The sequence below is a fragment of the Polyodon spathula genome, chromosome 21 (assembly GCF_017654505.1).
Source record: "Polyodon spathula isolate WHYD16114869_AA chromosome 21, ASM1765450v1, whole genome shotgun sequence".
In the NCBI taxonomy this organism is placed as follows: domain Eukaryota; kingdom Metazoa; phylum Chordata; class Actinopteri; order Acipenseriformes; family Polyodontidae; genus Polyodon; species Polyodon spathula.
Window position 1 is genome coordinate 21,383,894 of NC_054554.1, and position 19,225 is coordinate 21,403,118.

The 19,225-nt window shown below is 35.9% G+C and overlaps 1 protein-coding gene across 14 annotated transcripts in view; it reads left to right on the forward strand.

Annotated features, from left to right (window-relative positions):
* LOC121296614 (C-Jun-amino-terminal kinase-interacting protein 4-like) overlaps positions 1–19,225 on the forward strand; it is a 90,831-nt gene that overhangs the window by 43,939 nt on the left and 27,667 nt on the right. For 6 of the 14 annotated variants that reach the window (XM_041222339.1, XM_041222330.1, XM_041222334.1 and 3 more), the window contains 14 exons: positions 418–628; positions 2,136–2,229; positions 3,268–3,389; positions 6,242–6,253; positions 7,035–7,049; positions 7,403–7,460; positions 7,795–7,947; positions 12,125–12,179; positions 12,746–12,876; positions 13,578–13,634; positions 13,969–13,971; positions 17,453–17,626; positions 18,117–18,249; positions 18,549–18,641. In XM_041222339.1, coding sequence (XP_041078273.1) covers positions 418–628; positions 2,136–2,229; positions 3,268–3,389; positions 6,242–6,253; positions 7,035–7,049; positions 7,403–7,460; positions 7,795–7,947; positions 12,125–12,179; positions 12,746–12,876; positions 13,578–13,634; positions 13,969–13,971; positions 17,453–17,626; positions 18,117–18,249; positions 18,549–18,641 — 1,311 coding nt within the window. The remainder of the gene's footprint in view (positions 1–417; positions 629–2,135; positions 2,230–3,267; positions 3,390–6,241; positions 6,254–7,034; positions 7,050–7,402; positions 7,461–7,794; positions 7,948–12,124; positions 12,180–12,745; positions 12,877–13,577; positions 13,635–13,968; positions 13,972–17,452; positions 17,627–18,116; positions 18,250–18,548; positions 18,642–19,225) is intronic. The other 8 variants (XM_041222333.1, XM_041222338.1, XM_041222343.1 and 5 more) reach the window with 3 other exon arrangements.

Sequence of the window (19,225 nt, forward strand, 5' to 3'; positions counted from 1 at the left end):
ATTGAGCCTATGGTTAAATGTATTTGTTACCACTGGTTTCTTTAAAACAAAACGCAATACGATCCCACAATCCCACAGCGACCTTTGACACACGGCAAGAATTTTTGAGGTTGGCGGGGTTTGGCAAAAAGAACTGAAACACTCTTGATTTCAGCGGCTAGCTGTGGGCAGCCACAGTCTAGCGCCAGGTGATGGGAACAAGGCAAATATAAACTGTACTTTCTTAATTTTAAGCAAAATAATCACAACTTAGAAACTGGAGACCAATGCAAATAAAATGCTACTATCTAGTATGTTATTATGGGACTCCTCACAACACGTGACATAGCCAGTCCGTGGTTTTATTGGGATTCAAACCTGCCCCTCCCATCTTTCTTTCTTCTAGGCCTGAATTGTTTCACATCTTCTTCATTTTAGGATGAGCTTTCAGACGTCAGCCAAGGAGGCTCAAATTCTGTCACTCCACTGTCGACTGCTGCATCGGATGTGGTCATGCACTCAGTTGACACTCCTATAAAGGATGAGGCAGAGGGGCTGACCAAAAACCTAAACACTTCAAGCAGGAAACCGGACAGTAGCAAAGTCATAGAAGGTCAGGTAACCCCGGGCACCAGGACGGTCTCAATAGGTAAGTCTTGTATTCCAGACAGCATGGTCTTCTGTTCTCCATTGTCGATAAATGCACCTTTATCTAAGTCCCAGCCTGAATACTGTTGTATCTATAAACTGATTGATGATGATGATAATAAGTCCGAAAACGGGGTATGTAATACAGTTATGGACTGCTGGGAATAGACATTTGTTTGCACAATAAGATTCCAGATAGCAGTGATTTTGTTTTGAGAAATCATCTTTAGAAATGTAAAATAGGCCAAAGGAGCGATTAGGATTCTGTTTAATTTGTAATATGATCACCAGGATGCAGTAAATAGTCTCAGTGGTATCCATGGCCAAACCAGCATCAATGTATTTGCTACTACCACTTTAACTTCATATGCTTGGTGATATAGAAAGAAAATCTAAAACTACACTTATGACCTGTGAATTAAGACAGCTCATGTGAATTGTTTGTTTAATGCTATGAGATAGTGAGTTCATATTAATATGTGATTCTATCAGTCAAGTTTGATCGTGGATATGCTTAAAACGTTCTTAACCCTTTCCTAAAAAGTGATTTTTTTTTTTTTTTTTTTTTCCTCGCTTAAGTAAATTTCCATTACAGGTGGTATCAAGTCATACAAAATCAAAACCAGAAATTCCAATTTAAGATAAATGGGAATGTAATTAGGGTTTCTGTTTTTCGGGTTTTATTAATTGTATTTTTCGGTGCTTATTTTTAGCTATTTGAGTTTTATGTAAATCATTTTTGGGGGGGGGTGTTCGATTTTGATCTACTGTATGAAGTTAGTGTTTATGGTACTTTCGAAAATCCTTGAGCTTTTTTTTTTTTCTGTCAAAATATGTATAGTAGTAACTCGGCAGTACTTGCACACTTAAGTTGTACCTTCTTTCCTTTGCTGTCTTCCACAACGAAATCCCTAGGCACATTCTTCTGGGGTTTTTGTGTGAGCATTTTTGTAAATTTATCCACATTTATGTTGTAAATCCTCCGTATCTTAACTGTAGTACAGATTTAAATCCCACTAACAAGCCTCCATCCTGATTTTGTAATCTCGTTTTAAATCTCGCAAGCAGAGTCTCCAATAGAAATGCAGGAATGTGCTGTCACTCAGTAGTTGGGGCGGGTTTAACATATTCAGAAGGAGTCAATGATAGGTGCAAGTTAGGAAGGCGGGACATTCCCCAGCAGCACAGGGAAATATATTTATTATTATTTTTGTAGTAGGTTTTACTTTTTAATGGAAAAAGGGTAAAGTCAATGTGAATTGAGTAACCATTTCCACAGTTTTTCTGGTGTTTATTGGCTGTCCACTGATTTCATTTTTTTTGTATCTGGGTGTTATGTCGGGTTTTATCGGTTGAAACCGAAACTCAGAAGCCCAAGGCTGGGTTATTGCACTTCACATACCACAACTGTAAGTGCTTCCAAAGTCTCATTGGAGGGTATACAATCATGATGACATGAGGGTTTCACTGTGGATCTGGTAAAATATGAGAAAAATCATGTTTTAAAGGTTCAGCTGAAAATGAAGATAAATCAGAAGTTCAGGCCATTATTGAGTCGACCCCTGAGCTGGATATGGACCTCAGTGGATACAAAGGAGCCAGGTTAGACAACACGCAATTTCAATCAAGCATTTTATATCTTATTCTATAATCCTACCAGTTTATTCTTTTACAAAAAAAAAAAACAAAAAAAACAATTGGTGTATAAACGTTTAGGGACTTTTAGCCTTAAATTGATTGTAGTTAAAATAATTCCATAAACTTCCCTGCAAGCCACGCACTTCAATTCCCTATTGTAGCTCTCAAAAGTGTAGTTTAAAAGAAACCTCTGTTATACTGTATTTTCATTTTGAAACATATCATCAAGTGCTACATTATGTTGAGTAAATCTCTGTGGAAAGCTTTGCTTTCAGAAAGCCTTGCACTTTCTTGGCCATTTTACCGGGTGAGTGAAATTGTCTCAACCCCTTTAAAGCCTCCTTTCCAGTCAGTCACCAATCAGCTATTTCCCGTAATGACTAACATGCTTGTAACCAGTAACAGGCTCTGAACCAGAGGACACTCCTGAGGTTTAATAACCCTGGAAGTGCAAGTGTAACAGATGTCCTGCGAATAAGGGATGGGAACTGAGAACGTCCTTAACCTAATGTTATATTGAATATATTGTTTATTTATTTTAATTCAAAACTGAATTTTCGAGACTGTGTAGCTAGTGGAAGTTTATTTTTCTAGCTACAATCACGTTGAATGTTTTGACTCCTCTGAACCAGTTATTATTATTGCTGCAGAAGCTCCACATATGCATTTAAAGTGTAAATAAACTAAACGACTAAAAAAAAGACCACACAAACAAGTAACTACAAAGGTGTGAGAATGTTATAACTTTAACATTCAAATAACTTGGAAAGCTGTAATGCCAAAATCATTTTCTGGATGGTTTCACTCTGTTTTACAGCAGCTGAACCTTTTTAAAATACCATTTCAATAATGATTGTGAATGTGGGGCTTGCACAGTGTCAATTGCGGTCAATCAGATCTCACATTTTAAAGTTCAAAGTTTTAGAAAGAAACTCTTTTGAACGGTAAATGACAGGGATTGGTAAGTGATCCTGTTTCCTCTCCTTGGTTTCTTTTGTAAAGCACCCCAACCAAAGGCATTGAGAACAAAGCGTTTGACCGGAACACAGAGTCTTTGTTTGAAGAGCTGTCCTCTGCAGGTTCTGGGCTCATTGGGGATGTGGATGAGGGTGCAGACTTGCTGGGTAAGAAAATACTTTTAATATTGCAAAGATACCACGATATAGCCGATTCTCATTGAAACAAACTCTGATAAAACAGATTTCCTTGTAGTATTTTTAAATTGTCCCCCCTCCCAACAGATATCTTTCTGTAAATTACAACTTGTTATACAAGTTCAATTGCATGATTTTTTGTTAGAATGTTCTGTGGCGCCCCAACAGACAAGAAGCAATTTATTTGGATAAGTGGAAACTGTAGTTTTCAGATGGAGTGCAATACAAATTTCCATTCTGTTGCTGTAGCAGGACAACTGATAACAAGGTTCAACTCACTGGGAGTTTTCACCAGAACAGATTGCTGGAGACTGTGTCAAGTGCACATCCAGTTTAGGCAGATTAAATAAAAGTCAAATCAGCTAGTGCACCCCAACAGTTGCCTATTCTGAGTAAATGGAAGCAATTCTCTGTATAAACTCACTCTAGAGAACAATGCAGCTTAAAAGATTTACAAAAATAAAGCTAAATAAGCACATTCATAAAATATGAGTGATTTAGAAGAGATAGGTAAGGGCTACTGGGTATAATTGTGAGCCGAATCACCTTGTCAGCATCTCACGATATTTAACTTTCGCCCCCTCTTTACCGTTTTACTGATACGATTTTACAAATGATATTGTGATAAAGATGTCGACCCGACTGTCCTTAATGATTTTCTGCAGTGAACTGAGGAATAAACATCTTCAGATCTGACATTATTTCCCAGTCGCATCTTTATTTTAAACCCTTTCACTTGATTGCTGAGAAATCTCACACAGAATACTGTACTGGGAGATGGGTTCTCACATGGCCAAGAAGGGGCATTCCATTACACAGTTAACTTGTTAAAATTACCGTAAAGTAGCAGCATTAGTAAATAATGCATGCTATTTGAAGGATTTTAAGGAAGTGTAAAGTCCTTCCCCAAATGACCCGTCTGGCATATTCCCTTGATGAAGAACTCCACGTGTCAATCACTCACTTCTAAGCCCTTTTATTTTTCTGTGTTTTTATAAGATGTAAAGAGGTACTTGTTTGGCTGAAAAGTAATGGGCTGAAACTTAAATGAATGTATTGCTTTCTGTTATCTTTGATCAAAGAAAACGTTTGCTAATCATTTGGTTTGCTTCTGTGTTTTCACACTGTCCAAGAAGTCTAGAGCATGAAATCAGTATGTGTCTGTGTGTGGATGTTGGGTCAATGGCTAATAACTGGAAACATATACTGTACTACAGCATGTCATCCTTGCTTCCAAAATAGAAAATCTCCCCCAAAATGTTTTAACAATCAATACAACACATTAATAACATAAAAATAAAGAAAATATTGAAATGGAATATTTTAGGATGTCTAAGATTTTTCTAGTGAATCTTCTCCAAATTATAAAAGTGAAGTCAAGGTTATTTCTGTAAGCTGCTGAAAATGTTAATTTGAATATTATATACAGTGCTCCCTCGCTATAAGGCTCACGATTATGAGCATGAATTTTCTTGTTCTACAGTTTCTATAAAAATTAAATTTTTATTAATAGATACAAGCTTGATAGCTGACATTTGGTGAGTGCTTGGCGTTTGATTATTTAATCTCGATTATAATGCGCCTCGGGTATAACGCTCCTACAGCATGTCCCACAATTCCCTATACTAGCGATTCTATATACTAGTGCAGTATTTCTACAGTAAATACAGTACCGGTGTTCAAACTGTAACAACTTCTCAGTCTAACTTCTGTTTCTGTCTCTCCCTTTTGATACAGTATCTGAACTGAAGAAAAGCTGCTCTGACACTTTATAACACAGACATCTTATTCAGCATTCGTTTAATAACTAAATAAATATTATGCCTATTGCATGGTTATCTTTCTTAATGTATTTACTTTTTTGCTGCGAGAGGAGCTGCAGCTTTTACCTGGAGACGCTTAAGCTTCGCTTCAGCCCCACTCCAGCAGCTGAACCTGGGGCAGCCCATTCCCTCTTCCCATCAGCTGATCCGCACTTGGTTTGCTTGTCTGTCTCTTCAAACTGAACTCATGACCGCCGTTTAGCCAGGCTATTTATAATTTTAAAAACTGATAATTAAAACGATCCAATAGTGGAATGTTACCTTTTTTAATTTATTTTTTAAATATGTTGATTACATGGTGTTTTGTCCATGGTTAATTCACGGAAAGTTACATTTTTGCTTCACTATATGTGCATTATAGGGAGGTATTTTATTTTGTATTCTAGTCAGATGTGTGTTATGTGTCCCGCGGCACCCCCCACCCCCTCCACCGTTTATAACGCTCTTTGGTTATAATGCTCATATTTTGTTTCCCCCGGGACCCTTGTTATAGTGAGGGAGCACTGTACATTAATGTGCATATCTCTCATAGTACATATATCTTCTCATGAGCACTGTCAGTGCTTGCCATAATGGTCGTACGTAATCGCTGTTATAAATCAGCTTCAATTGAAGAAAAACAGAGCTAATATATAGTTAATTATGCATTTTATTCCAGCTGTAGTATTTCTCAGTTTTACAATGCAGTTGGTTGAATACTGAAGGCAGTATAGAATTTACTTGAGTGTCTGTGATTCAGGCACTTTTCAATGGCTGAGAGAAACTTTTAATATTGTTTTTTTAATTATAAAATAAATGCATCAATTATCTATATCAGCTGCCAATGTGTTAATGTGAAATTTGTTAGTGGTGATGTTGTTTGTTGTTGTTATTATTATTATTATTATTAAGCAACACTGTTTCCTAAATCAGAACCTTATTCCTAAATCCGTGTTTTCAGTGAAGTTAACTAGGGTTTCTTTTTCTCTGCTCTCCTTTTCTCCTTGGTCGTTTCTCTAGGGGAATACTCTGGTGTGTATGTTTTGTACTATTTGTTAGTTTGCTATTGGCAGTTTCCTTCTAGAATGCACTTTTGTTCTTCATTTTAAGAAGTAATTTTCCTTTTTTAAACTCAGTTGCTTAAAAGCAACTCAGTAGAGAATGCTGTCAATTGAGTGTTCAATAGTATTCTGGGGTGCTGATCAGTCCAAACTAACTGTAAAGGGATCAGTTATTTCCTAAAAGTATACGTAATATGCATTTTGCATGTGCTGGATATAGAATACAATATTTTAGATCTGCATGTCTATTTATAAATTAGAAGTGAATATGTACTGTTAGTCAGTGTGAGCATGTCAATTCAGCCCTGTATTTCCTATTGTGGTTTTATGTGCAATAATTTGAATGGAGGAAAAAAATAACTTATAAAATGTTATAGCGAACATGAAATCTGGAACTGTTTAAGAACTGAAAGCAATTAAAAATGTGTAATTTAGCAAATTATCAGTTCAATTAAGGGTCTAGTTAAGTAACTGAGAACTCAGTTAGAAGGAAAAAAAGATTTTGATCTACCTGTGCCATTGTGTTTCAGTACAAAAACCATTAGCTTGCAGTGTGCACTGTTAGTTTTGTAGCTGCTCCGTTTCCAGGGTGAGTGGGGTTGCAGTTCTTCTGTGTAGTGTTCGGCATACATCTCAAACACATGCACTTCTCCGTGCTACTCTGCCATGCATTTGCTTTCTGTCTCACTGCTGCTCACTTTGTGTAAATGTTTCTGTTTTTTCTGCTCTACATGGATTGCATGGTTTTACAGACCAAAATTTCTTTGGTAAGATTCCATCAGCTTTATTATGCTCTATAGATGCTCTAATCTCTGTACTTTTACTGAGGTAGTGGGTTGTGAAGACAATAAATCAGCCTTCTCCATGCACTCATGCTGTGGGTTTGACTACTCTTCCTAAGCTTGATTAGGTATTATGCAGCACCTACTACTGCATTCAGTTAAAAAATAAATAGTTTCAGTTGCTGCAGTTTCTTTCCAAAATACTACCTGTTCTAGAGGCGCCAAAGTTGTATTTACAATAGGCAAAATACCAAGAAAACCTGGTAATTGTTAAAGTTTATACTGTAGTGATACGATGCTTATTATTAGAAATATTTAATTTGTCTGTATTTCTCCAGGCATGGGCCGAGAGGTTGAAAATCTTATTTTGGAGAACACACAACTTTTGGAGACGAAGTAAGTCTTAAAATGTTTTCAGTCTCTTGATTTCACAAACTCATCTGGGCACCTGTTTGCTGACAATGACTATTTAAAGTATTTGAACTAGTTACAAGAAACACATTACTTTACCTTTGCTGTGTCCCGTATTGTCCATATCTCAGTGTTATATTTGAAATCATATTGGAGACTCATTTGAAAGACACATGCTGTAGTACCTCTGCCAGAAATGTATTTATTCAGTGTACCATTCACGTAGCACACCTTGCTTTTTTTAATCTAGAACTATTAAAGGATACTATATGTATGAATATGTTTACAGTAGCTCATTTCTTGTGCTGGTCCTAAACAGAAACGCGCTGAATGTGGTCAAGAACGACCTGATTGCCCAAGTGGACGAGCTGTCTTGTGAGAAGGAGGTGCTTCAGGAGGAACTTGTTGCTATGAAACAGGCTAAACAGAAGCTAGAGGAAAAGAACAAAGAGCTGGAGGAGGAGCTCAAAAAGTGAGTAGCAGATGTTCAGCGTTCCTTTAACTCAAACTGCTGAAAACTGTATCTATGTAAATGTGTGTGTGTGTGCATGTATGTATGTATGTAGTTTAAAAGTCTAAAAAACATTTTTTATTGATACTAATCCCTTCCTGTGCTGTAGGACAGTCTAAATCCAGTAGATTAGCAGCAATCCTGCCATGTCTACAATATTTAAACTATTTTTTCACGGTACAATGATAATATATATTTAATAAATATATATATATATATTATATATTATATATATATATATCTATATTTTAATACATCTAATATATATATATATATATATATATATAAATTAATCCATGTAGGTAAAGATCGAAAATAAAAAAAAGTGTTTTGATACTGATTTTGATGATGCAAATATCTTGAACTGCTAACCCAGTTATGATGAAATTTAGATTTTTCTTTAAATGTTAAGAGCATCTGAATCTGGGCTATATATCAATTGGTATTTTATACCTTATATATACATATACTTAAAGAAGAGCTTATTTAATGTGTGTGTGTCTATAATAATATATATGTGTGTGTGTGTGTGTGTGTGTGTGTGTGTGTGTGTGTATGTGTGTGTATGTGTGTGTGTGTGTGTGTGTGTGTGTGTGTGTGTGTATATATATATATATATATATATATATATATATATATATATATATATATATATATATATATATATATATATATATGCCTCAGAGTTTCATACATTTAAATGAGGATTTTTTTTCCACTTATCTACACTACATACTCCACAATGTTAAGCGGAAAAAAGTTTTTATTGAGAAAAAAATTATATATTAAAAATACAAAACTGAAAGATCATAATTGGATAAGTCTCCACCCCCTGAGTTAATACTTGGTGGAAGCACCTTTGGCAGCAATTACAGCTGTGAGTCCTTTGGAATAGGTCTCTACCAACTTTGCACAGATGGATTTGGCAATATTTGACCATTCTTTACAAAACTGTTCAAGCTCTGTCAAATTCCTTGAGGCACATTGATGAACAGCAATCTTCAAGTCATGCCACCCAATTTCAGTTGGGTTGGGGCTTTGACTGGGTCACTCAAGGACATTTACCTTTTTGTTCCTTAGCCTCTCCAATGTAGCTTTGGCTGTATTCTTTGGGTCGTTGTCTTGCTGAAAGGTGAACTTCTGTCCCAGTTTCAGCTTTCTTGCAGAGGGCAGCAAGTTTTCCTCAAGGACTTCTCTGTACTTTGTTCCATTCATTTTCCCTTCTATCCTGACAAGTGCCCCAGTCCCTGCCAATGAGAAACATCCCCATAACATGATGCTGCCACCACCATGCTTCACAGTAGGGATGGCGTTCTTTGGGTGATGTGCTGTGTTTGTGCCAAACATAACGCTTTGCATTTAGGCCCAATAGTTCCATTTTAGTTTCGTCAGACCACAAAACTTTTTGCCACATGGCTACAGAATCGCCTGAGTTTTTTTTTTGCATACCTCAAAACGGGATTCAGGGTGGGCTTTCTTGAGTAATGGCTTCCTTCTTGCCACCCTACCATACAGGTCAGATTTGTGGAGTGCTTGGGATGTTGTTGTCACATGCACACTTTGACCAGTCTTTGCCATAAAAGCCTGTAGCTCCTGCAAAGTTTCCATTGGCCTCTTAGTAGCCTCTCTGATCAGTCTGCTTCTTGCTTGGTCATCCAGTTTGGATGGACAGCCTGATCTAGGCAGGGTCTTGGTGGTGCCATACACCTTCCACTTCTTAATAATCATCTTGACCATGCTCCAAGGGATATTCAAGACCTTTTAATATTTTTATATTTGGTCTGTGCCTTTTAACAACTTTGTCCCGGAGTTCTTTTGAAAGCACTTTGGTGTGTCTTTTTGCTTTGAAATGCACTACCCAACAGAGGGAAACATTAGGAACTGCTAAATTTATCCTGAAATCATGTGAATCACTACAATGTAACACAGGTGATGCCACTTAACTTGGTGTGTGATTTTGAAGGCGATTGGTTACACCTGAGCAAATTTAGGATTCCTATTACAAAGGTGGGTGGACATTTATCCAACCAAGCTAATTCAGTTTTTATTTTCTAATTAATTTTCTACAAATTTCTAGAATATTTTTTCACTTGGATGTTGTGGGGTAGGATGTGTAGATAAATGGAAAAAAAAAACAGACAAAAAACAAAACAGAAAAAACAAACCATTTTAATTCCAGGCTATAAGGTAACAGAAGGTGGAAATTTTGAAAGGGGGTGTAGACTCTCTCCTCTCTCTCTCTCTCTCTCTCTCTCTCTCTCTCTCTCTCTCTCTCTCTCTCTCTCTCTGTCTGTGTGTTTGAAAACAGGCATTGGAGGTATTTATAGGCATTTGATGCCATGGTAACCACTCTTTTATTTCTCTTTAACTCTAATGTCTTTGAGATGACATTCACTGTATACTGTAGCTCATGATGTAATGATCTACTGTTCCTAATTTATAGGGCTGTAACGAGGGGTACATTTTGCACAGCTGATGAAATATAGCCTAGAGTGTGAATGGTATACACTTGAGACTTGTGCAGCTATCAGACACACTCTTGGTTTGAATGGAGAATGAGTCCAATGGAAAATTACAGTGCATTCAATTACTGTCACATTGCTTTTTTTGGCCTATATAGTTGGCCTCATTTTATATTTATATTTTGATTCAAAACACATTTATGTCTGGTGAGGATAGCTACTCTAGAACTTACTGTTACCCACTATCTGAGACGTACAGAAACTTTCTCTCAGATTGTCACTCTGCTTTAAACTTTAGACCTCAAAGTGTATATTTTCTCTGACACTTTTTTTTTATTGATGTTTAATTTTAATGGTCATTTGGGTAATGAATTCCTTTAAGCCTTCATACCATGACTTCCTACTATTTTTAATTTGGACAATTTTAATGTGGACAGTGTTGAGTGTTTAGCATGTAAATCTACTGTGTGGTTATTAAAATGCTGTACTTTTATCTGCATAAAATAATGGTTTGCTAAGTAATTATACAGTCTCCGCATATAAGAATACTTCCTAAGGGAACACTTCGCCTAACGGAACACTCTTGCGGTGAAACTAATTTTTTCCATTGTAAATGCTCCGGCTAAAGGTACAGAAACTTTGCTTAAAGAAACACCTTCTTGGCACCGACAGCGATTAGTTCACAACTGATACAGTACTGTTTTGTAAAAAAGCAACTTGTCATCGCGATTGGTGTCTTGAGGGACACCGATTGGTTTATTAAATCTTTCCAGAACCACCATCATATCATTGTTATTTTGTATTCTGATTTCCACGAGTGCACCTCATTGCTACAAAATGGCATGTAAATAAACGACAAAATGCGCTGCTGTTTCTCTTGCTAGACAAAGTTGGAAATTGTTCGAGTTCTTGAAAAAAACTTGAATCAAACACAAGTCGTCGAGCAATTTGATGTTTCCCATTTCTGGTGAGGTGCTTCACCGTTCTGTTAAATAATGTGCATGTCTTGCATATTGCTGCTGCTTTTTGTAACGTGTGTAGGGGCGGTTTGTTAATTTAGTTTGACAGTTAGTTTATTAACGTTACGTTAACCCTAAGTAACGGCCATTATTTTTGCCTTGGCTGTTGTGATAGCCCGAAACACACCCACCAGCTAATTTGATAGTACATAGCAATTTAAACTTTTTTGACAGTGTTGTTTTGCTTTAGTTTCATTAATGTTAGTTTGTCTGTTATTTTATTGTTACAGTTTATTAACATACACTTGCCTATTGTTTTGCTTTTACTTATTCAGTTCATTTTATATGTTGACGCACATGCGTCATGAAAAGCAATACATATTTATCTATTTGTTTATTGATTCATGTTGTGTCTGATGGCTAACTCAGTCTTGGAGAACACTTTGGTTATAAGAACACTTCGCTTGCTCAGTTAGGTAGTAATGACAAGCTTGTTAGCATAGAGAAGACTACCTCTTCTGTTCAAACCATGCTGTGTTTGACATGCTGTTGAAAACAGATGGTACAGTATTGGCTGTGAATATTTATAGTATTGCCCAGGTTCCTGAAGATGTGATTGTCATTTTTTTTTCTGCTTTACTGTAAATCTTGTCATGTGGGAGGCCTTTAACAAATATTTGTTATTGTCATTTGTAATCATACCATGTTTATTGTTAGGATCCGCACTGAAGCTGAAGAAGCAAGACAGAAATCTAAAGATGGTGATGATGATGTAAGTGTTTCATCGACTTTTAACAGTTCAGTGGTTAGTGCTTTTAATTCAACTTTTCCTGCTCACCATTACAAGAGTATAGATTTCAACACACAATTTCTTACCAATATACTGTAATATGATATATATGAATCTTGTTCTCTACATTAAATATGTGCAAAATCTAGTGCCTAAATTAAAATTGAATACACAGGTTACTGTTTGTTAAAAATTGATTCATTCTAAGATTTCCCAGCCCCTACTTGGTTGATGCTAGAATTATCCAGAGAATTCTGAAACCGTTTAATTTAAAATTAACCATATGATGCTAGAATGAACTGGTTAATCCTAGTTCTTCAGTATAGTAGTTGTTTCTTTAACACTAACATATACAACTAGTAACACCATAGTTTGCTGATGTATTTTTCCTGACGGACAGGAATCTTGCACCTGTACAAACCAAAGCAATGTTTTTTGTTAAATTTGTGAAAATAAACTGTGCTAATTCTGATAATGCAAGCCCCTCCTTTTGAATATGAATAGTTGTCAATATGCAAAATTGAAGTTGTGCTCCTTTTCTCCTGCAGAGCGATGTCCCCACAGCCCAGAGAAAGCGCTTCACTCGCGTTGAGATGGCACGCGTGCTGATGGAGCGCAATCAGTATAAAGAGAGGCTAATGGAACTGCAGGAGGCAGTACGATGGACTGAGATGATCAGGTAAACCACCTTTCTTCCTGTAGATTTTCACCTGTACTCTCATGAACACATGAAGCATAGAAGAATCAGTATGCATCCAAGTCATGCAGCAGCTATTAAGTATGCCCAGCCATTATTACAAATTGTGATGGGCATCACAAGGTTGTTTTACAAAAGTAAACATTGCGACACATCATTGTTGTGGACTGTGTCGATTTGACCGATCAGTAGGAGAGCTTTTTCTCCTCTGACCAGGGGATATAGTGGAGGCAGTATTATGTTTGTCACACTTTGTACATGTTTGCATGTATCTGGAGAACAGCTTATCCAATTGTCTTTAAACATAGTATTAATAATATTATGTTTTTGACAATGTCAGATTCTTGGGCTATCCAGGGATGTCTGTCTGTCCGTTCATCCGTCCATCTATATGTCGCTCTTACATTTTTGTATATATTTTGAGGAAAAGCTTATTCAGTTGCAATGAAACTTGGCAGTACATTATTAAGTAAAGTTGAGAATTGAGAAATACTATTCTGTAATACTAGTGATGTTGTCGTGGTGATCATCTTTTTTATCACGCAGCGATGGCGGGGATGTATGCTACTGACGTATTTGTTGAATTTGGAAATGATATGGGATTTTTTAGATGGAAACACAGTTTTTTGGTGTGAAATCACCTCTAGTACAATAGCTTAACTGATTTTTTGTTTTCTCAACAGAGCTTCAAGAGAGAATCCATCAATGAGTGAAAAGAAAAAATCCAGTATCTGGCAGTTGTAAGCAGCCAAAAATATATCCTACCTATCTATATCTATCTTTCTATCTGTCTATCTATTTATCTCTATATCCTATCTATCTTTCTATCTGTCTATCTATCTCGATCTATCTATCTATCTATCTATCTATCTATATATATATCTATATATATATATATATATATATATATATATATATATATATATATATATATAGAGAGATAGATAGATATAGACATTAAAACATTCTTTGGAAAAAACATTATTAATTTATGAAAAACATTATTAATTTATGATTTTTATTAATTAATTTTTTCCCCCTTTTTTGTTTTATTTATTTCTTTTTGATCTCCAGCATGTAGGTAAATCTTAAGCCTCTTTTGTTTCAGTCAGTTACCCTACCATTAACAGCAGCAAAAGTGGTACCAGCCTCAGGACTGCATTTAAACGAATGTTAGGGAGTGCATTGCTGCTCCTACAAAACCTCACTTGTTTAGTTCTTCAGTTTTCAGTTTTTGAGAACAGGCAACTTGTGTTTTTACATTAAGACATTGCAGGTTTACTAGGACCTTGAGTAAGTGCTGGAACAAATATTTAAATATTCAAATAATTGCCATTCAAAGGAAACCAGTGTATAAATGACGTCAGAAATAATTAACACATTCGGCTGCACATTAGAAGTCATGTCCCCATTGGAACCTTTTATTCAGAATGTCCGTGACAAAGCATTCTAAACGTTAAAACCACAACAGGTTCTATATATCAGCTTTTTGTCTGTTTTTCATTTATATTTATTGACTTCTAATGTGTTTAAATCTAGGTGGTGGCTAGTCTCCTTTTCTAAATAGGTCATTTGATATGGTACTCGGACAACTTAATCCCAAAAGATTTTTTTTTTTTTTTTTTTTTTTTTTTTTTTTTTTTTTTTTTTTTTGTTTGTTTTTTTTTTTTTACTATGATATGTTATACTTTTCCAGCAGATTAAAAATATAAGAATAAATGTATATATTCTTTTAAGTTACAAAAGAATATTTGAACATGAAAAACCCATGTTCATCCCAGCACTATCTTTTTAGTATTAATTAACATTTACAAAACATGTAGTGCAAGGCCAGTAAAGTTCACAGTGTTGCCTGTCCTGAAACAAAGCAGACATCAATTGGGTCTATTTACAGTGAATGTTTCCAAATATGAAAAATGCCTTCTGGCTGAATAATTGCTTTATGAGGTTTTGATTAAATTAAGTTTTGAAAGAACATCAACATCTATTTATTATCTGAGAACAATATGTACATGGTATAAAATGTTTAGTGAGTTCAAAACTTTTACTCATTCTGAGGTAAAAATTAAAAAATGCAGCCCCCTTGCTGGTATTCTTTGGTGGTTTTTAGAAATGTACGAAGATGGTTATGTGGTGCGGTTCTGTTTTTATTTGCAATGCTTTCCAAAACCTATTGTGTTCTTCCCCCCCCCTAACACTCTCATATTTAGTCTCTTATTTTATTGCCTATTTGGATGAGGATAGGGAAGCAATCTTGCAGTCTTCGGGATCTGTTTGATAAGCCTACACCCAATCGGGATAAGCCACAGCTGTATTTTAGTGGAACATTTTACAGCGTTGAGGTTTCACCCCTGTCTGTGGTTGCCCTGGGCTTATTATTAAAATAATTGATGCGATCCCGGTGGATTCACAATTCCTGTAATTGTTTAATAAAAAAAATTAAAAATGAAGGACTGTTTTAAAGACTTATTTCCTTAACTGTTTATAAACAGCACTCTGAAAAAGTGAGACCATCTTAAAAGAACTGCAGACTTGATTTGATTTATCAAAATGGACTTAACATATGCAACAGAATTGTGCATAAATTGTAAATACCACACAATTCTAGAATGTCTGACATAACAAAAAAGGTTAGGTTAGTTATTTTATTCTTAGAATTCATCAAATTTTTTTTTTTTTCTCCAAATTATGATCAGTACTGAAAAAGCATGTTTGCTTAATAAACCATATTCATGTGGTTGACAAAAAATGGACACCCCCAATCAGTACCGCATAACACAGATTGAGAATTCCAAGAAAGGCTGGCTCAGTTGTGTTAAAGCAAGTTTGATTTGTAATGTGGAAATGTTGAACAAAATCTGGAAGGCCTTCAGTAATTGTCATTATTTTCCGTGTAATAAGCCAGGTGATCTTGTAGGACTAGTTTTAAAAGACACTGCTAACTTTAAGACACTTTCACTGCTAGTTAAGCATTAATCTGCAGCTGCATTTATTAGCAACCCTAAATGTGGTCCAGAGCGTTTACTCTAGTCTTTAACTCTTTAACTCTTTTGTAAATGATAGAAACTGAGAAGTAAAACTCTTTAGAGTGCTTCAGAGGCCATGAATAGTGGTACTTCAGTTGTTTGATTCTAGCTAATTAAATAAATCCATAAATCCTTTCCTGTTGTGCACTTCCATTAGCTAAATCTGTCTCGTATGTGCAGTTTTTATAACGATTTTGTAACAAACGTATTTCCGTTTAAAAATATAGATCTGATGTCATGCTCTGGTAAAGCAAGTTCTCTGTTTGCATGACTTGTCACTGTTTGACTTCATTTCAACTCAGCAGTTTCTTTGTCAAAACATTTTATTGGCTGCAAAGCATTTCAGTCAACAGTGGAAGCAGCGAGTTGGTACATTTAAAGTCAAGAACGAGGATGACCCGATTCCTTCCCAATTCATTTCCAGAACTTTTGATATTAGCTGCAACATTACGAGATTGTAGTCTAACCTCAGTACTAGATTTCAAGAATGAATCAGATTTGTGGAATCCTTATCGTCTTTGCAAAAAGAGACCCAACAAGCAGCTGAAAGTTTTTCCCCAGTTTCTTTTGTCAACCTTATGTCTGGTATCCATGTTAAGGCAGTGTGTGCTTGTTTTTAAGTGTGAAGCTTCAGCAGAATGCAGTGTGAGAGCCTGGTGTGCAGTGTTCAGGGATGTGCATGTAGAATATTAAGAATATCTCACCATATGCATATGCAGTAATATGGAAACGTCTGGTTTTATTTATTGCAAGTTAGGAGTTCAGAGGTTTTGTATTCACAATTACAGTTGATGCTGTGTGATGATGATTATCTTTCATTGAGGCTTCTTATGAGGTTTTGACAATCTGGGAGTTGTTACACTGAAGTACTTGAGCTAAAGTGTAAGTAGATTTGATTGTTGGTTTGTCTTAAATGGTTCTTATTGCGATTACTCAAATGTCAAGCGCTTTTACCCTAAGTTCAGTAGCTGCCTTCCAGTTGTAATTGCCTACCAGAGACCATAGATCAGCCAAGTCTTGGTCTTTGTAGAATTTTGTAGAAATCAACGCCAGCTCCATCTAGTGATCAACTACTTTGGATTGTTCCCTTTTTTGTTGCCAAGTAGATGATAAAGGTGCTTACGTAAAGACACTAGCCTGCATTACATATGTCTTTGGCAGTAAAACACACCTAAAGAGCAGCCCCAAACTCGGGTAAAAGCACATTAAAAAATGACATATATCAAAAACTAAAAACTGCACAGTATTTGAGTAATTGCTATAAGAACTACTGAGAATATCAGCAAACATCCTAAAAAAGTTAAGAGAACAGACAATAAATTATATATATAAAATAAAATATTTAAGCTACTTACTTTTTAACAAAATGTGGTTGATGGGAATCTTGTTTTACTGGTACATCTCACTATCTGTAGCATTGCATGGGGGTCAGGGAATTCAATCCAATGATGTGCTCCACTGTTGATCCAGCTGATTCAGCTGCTCTGTCTGCATTCCTGTTAGTTTTTCTCTCTCGTTTCTGTTTATCCCAGTTTCAGCCGGCTCTTCAGCCCTTCAAGTACTACCACGAAGAAGCCAGAGCCCCCAGTCAATGTTAAGTATAATGCACCAACCTCGCATATCACCCCCACTGTTAAGAAGAGAAGCACCACTTTATCTCAACTACCAAGTGACAAATCAAAAGCATTTGACTTCCTCAATGATGAGTAAGTACAGGTTTCAGTCACGTATTCGCATGTACCAGGGGGATTCCGAAAATAGAGCGCAAATTTGAGAAGATGCTTTCTTGTGTGGATGTTTGTTTCTGTGAAAGCCTGTGACTCACTTATTACCTGTGAACAACTTGTTGGATTGATTTGAAAATGTGAATACGCCTTCGTAGTTGTGGGGTGACAATGCATACCCAATTGCGAGTGTTATAACAAGGTGTTCACCAACAAAACCTACCCACTGTCTATTAGAAGTGCACGTTTAGCGATTTGCTGTTTCTGGTTTAAGGGCCTTATTTTACATGTTTTAAAACCTGTTCTCGTTGATTGCAAATTAATTATTTAAAAATGCAAGTCACATACAGGTATTTGCACATTAACATTTAAAGAAAGGTGTTAACATGAGAAACATTTGTGACAATTTATATGGTGGTTTTTGTGGACTGATGGTCACTTGGGGCTTGATTGTTTAAGCATTTTGTTCTAGGATTGACTCTGGCAATGTAGCCTCTCGTAGAGAACAGAAAAGGGTACAGTACCAACAAGTCAAGGCACATGTACAGAAAGAAGATGGCAGAATACAGGCCTACGGATGGAGTCTGCCCCAGAAGTACAAGCAGGTTATTACAGTCTTAAACAAAAATGCTACAACCATTTTACAATTCTGGTATTAAACAAGAAGGATCATTTGTCAGACTCACTTGTTAGTCCCAATTATGTCTTCTTAAACATTAATTTACTTGCTGTTTAATGTGGCCCTTTATGTAACTATCTTTTTAGGACAGTCTCCTGTATTCTAACTTGCCTGTTTTTAGGCATGATTTATTATTATTATTATTATTATTATTATTATTATTATTATTATTATTATTATTACTGTAGGGCTTGCTTTGTTTTATTGTTTGTTGTCTGTCTCTAGGGAGCAAGTAGTGGACCGGCAGAAATCAAGATGAAAAATTTACCAGTACCAGTGTATCTTAGACCGCTTGATGAAAAAGATGCTTCCATGAAGGTATGTAGGATTTCTTTAAAAACAACGGTGAAAAATTAATAAACCCGATAGAAGCAGCCCCAGTATTTCATAGCTCACATTGCTGTTTTCTAATATGTGAGGAAAGTAACTGAAATAGTAACTTTTCACTGTAGAGAGTCTCGATTTTTGTAATTCATTATTGTGAGAAAAATGTATGTAGTGGTTATTGCTACCTAAACAAATACATGTGTTTTGAAAATTACATCAAATTAAATTGTTCACGTTTCTAAGTTAGATTTTTCTATACATATATAGTTTTTTTTTTCCTATTAGAGAAGCTGTACCAGTGCCTTGAAAAGAAATGCCAATTTAAAGTGCAGATACTGGGTTATCATCAATCAGTTTAAGTGGCCCTAATTTTAATAATCCAGTGGCTTTAGTTAGGTCTGCCACGGTTCACTCAAATACCGCATGAAACTATGAGCGCAACGCTTGCATGCGCCCCAGTGTTTGTTGCACGATCACAGCAAATCAAATTTGAAAAATAAATCATAAATAACATGCTTCAATGCATTCCACGCATATGCAACTTAGATCTATAAATAAGGTAGCACGTGTCGATC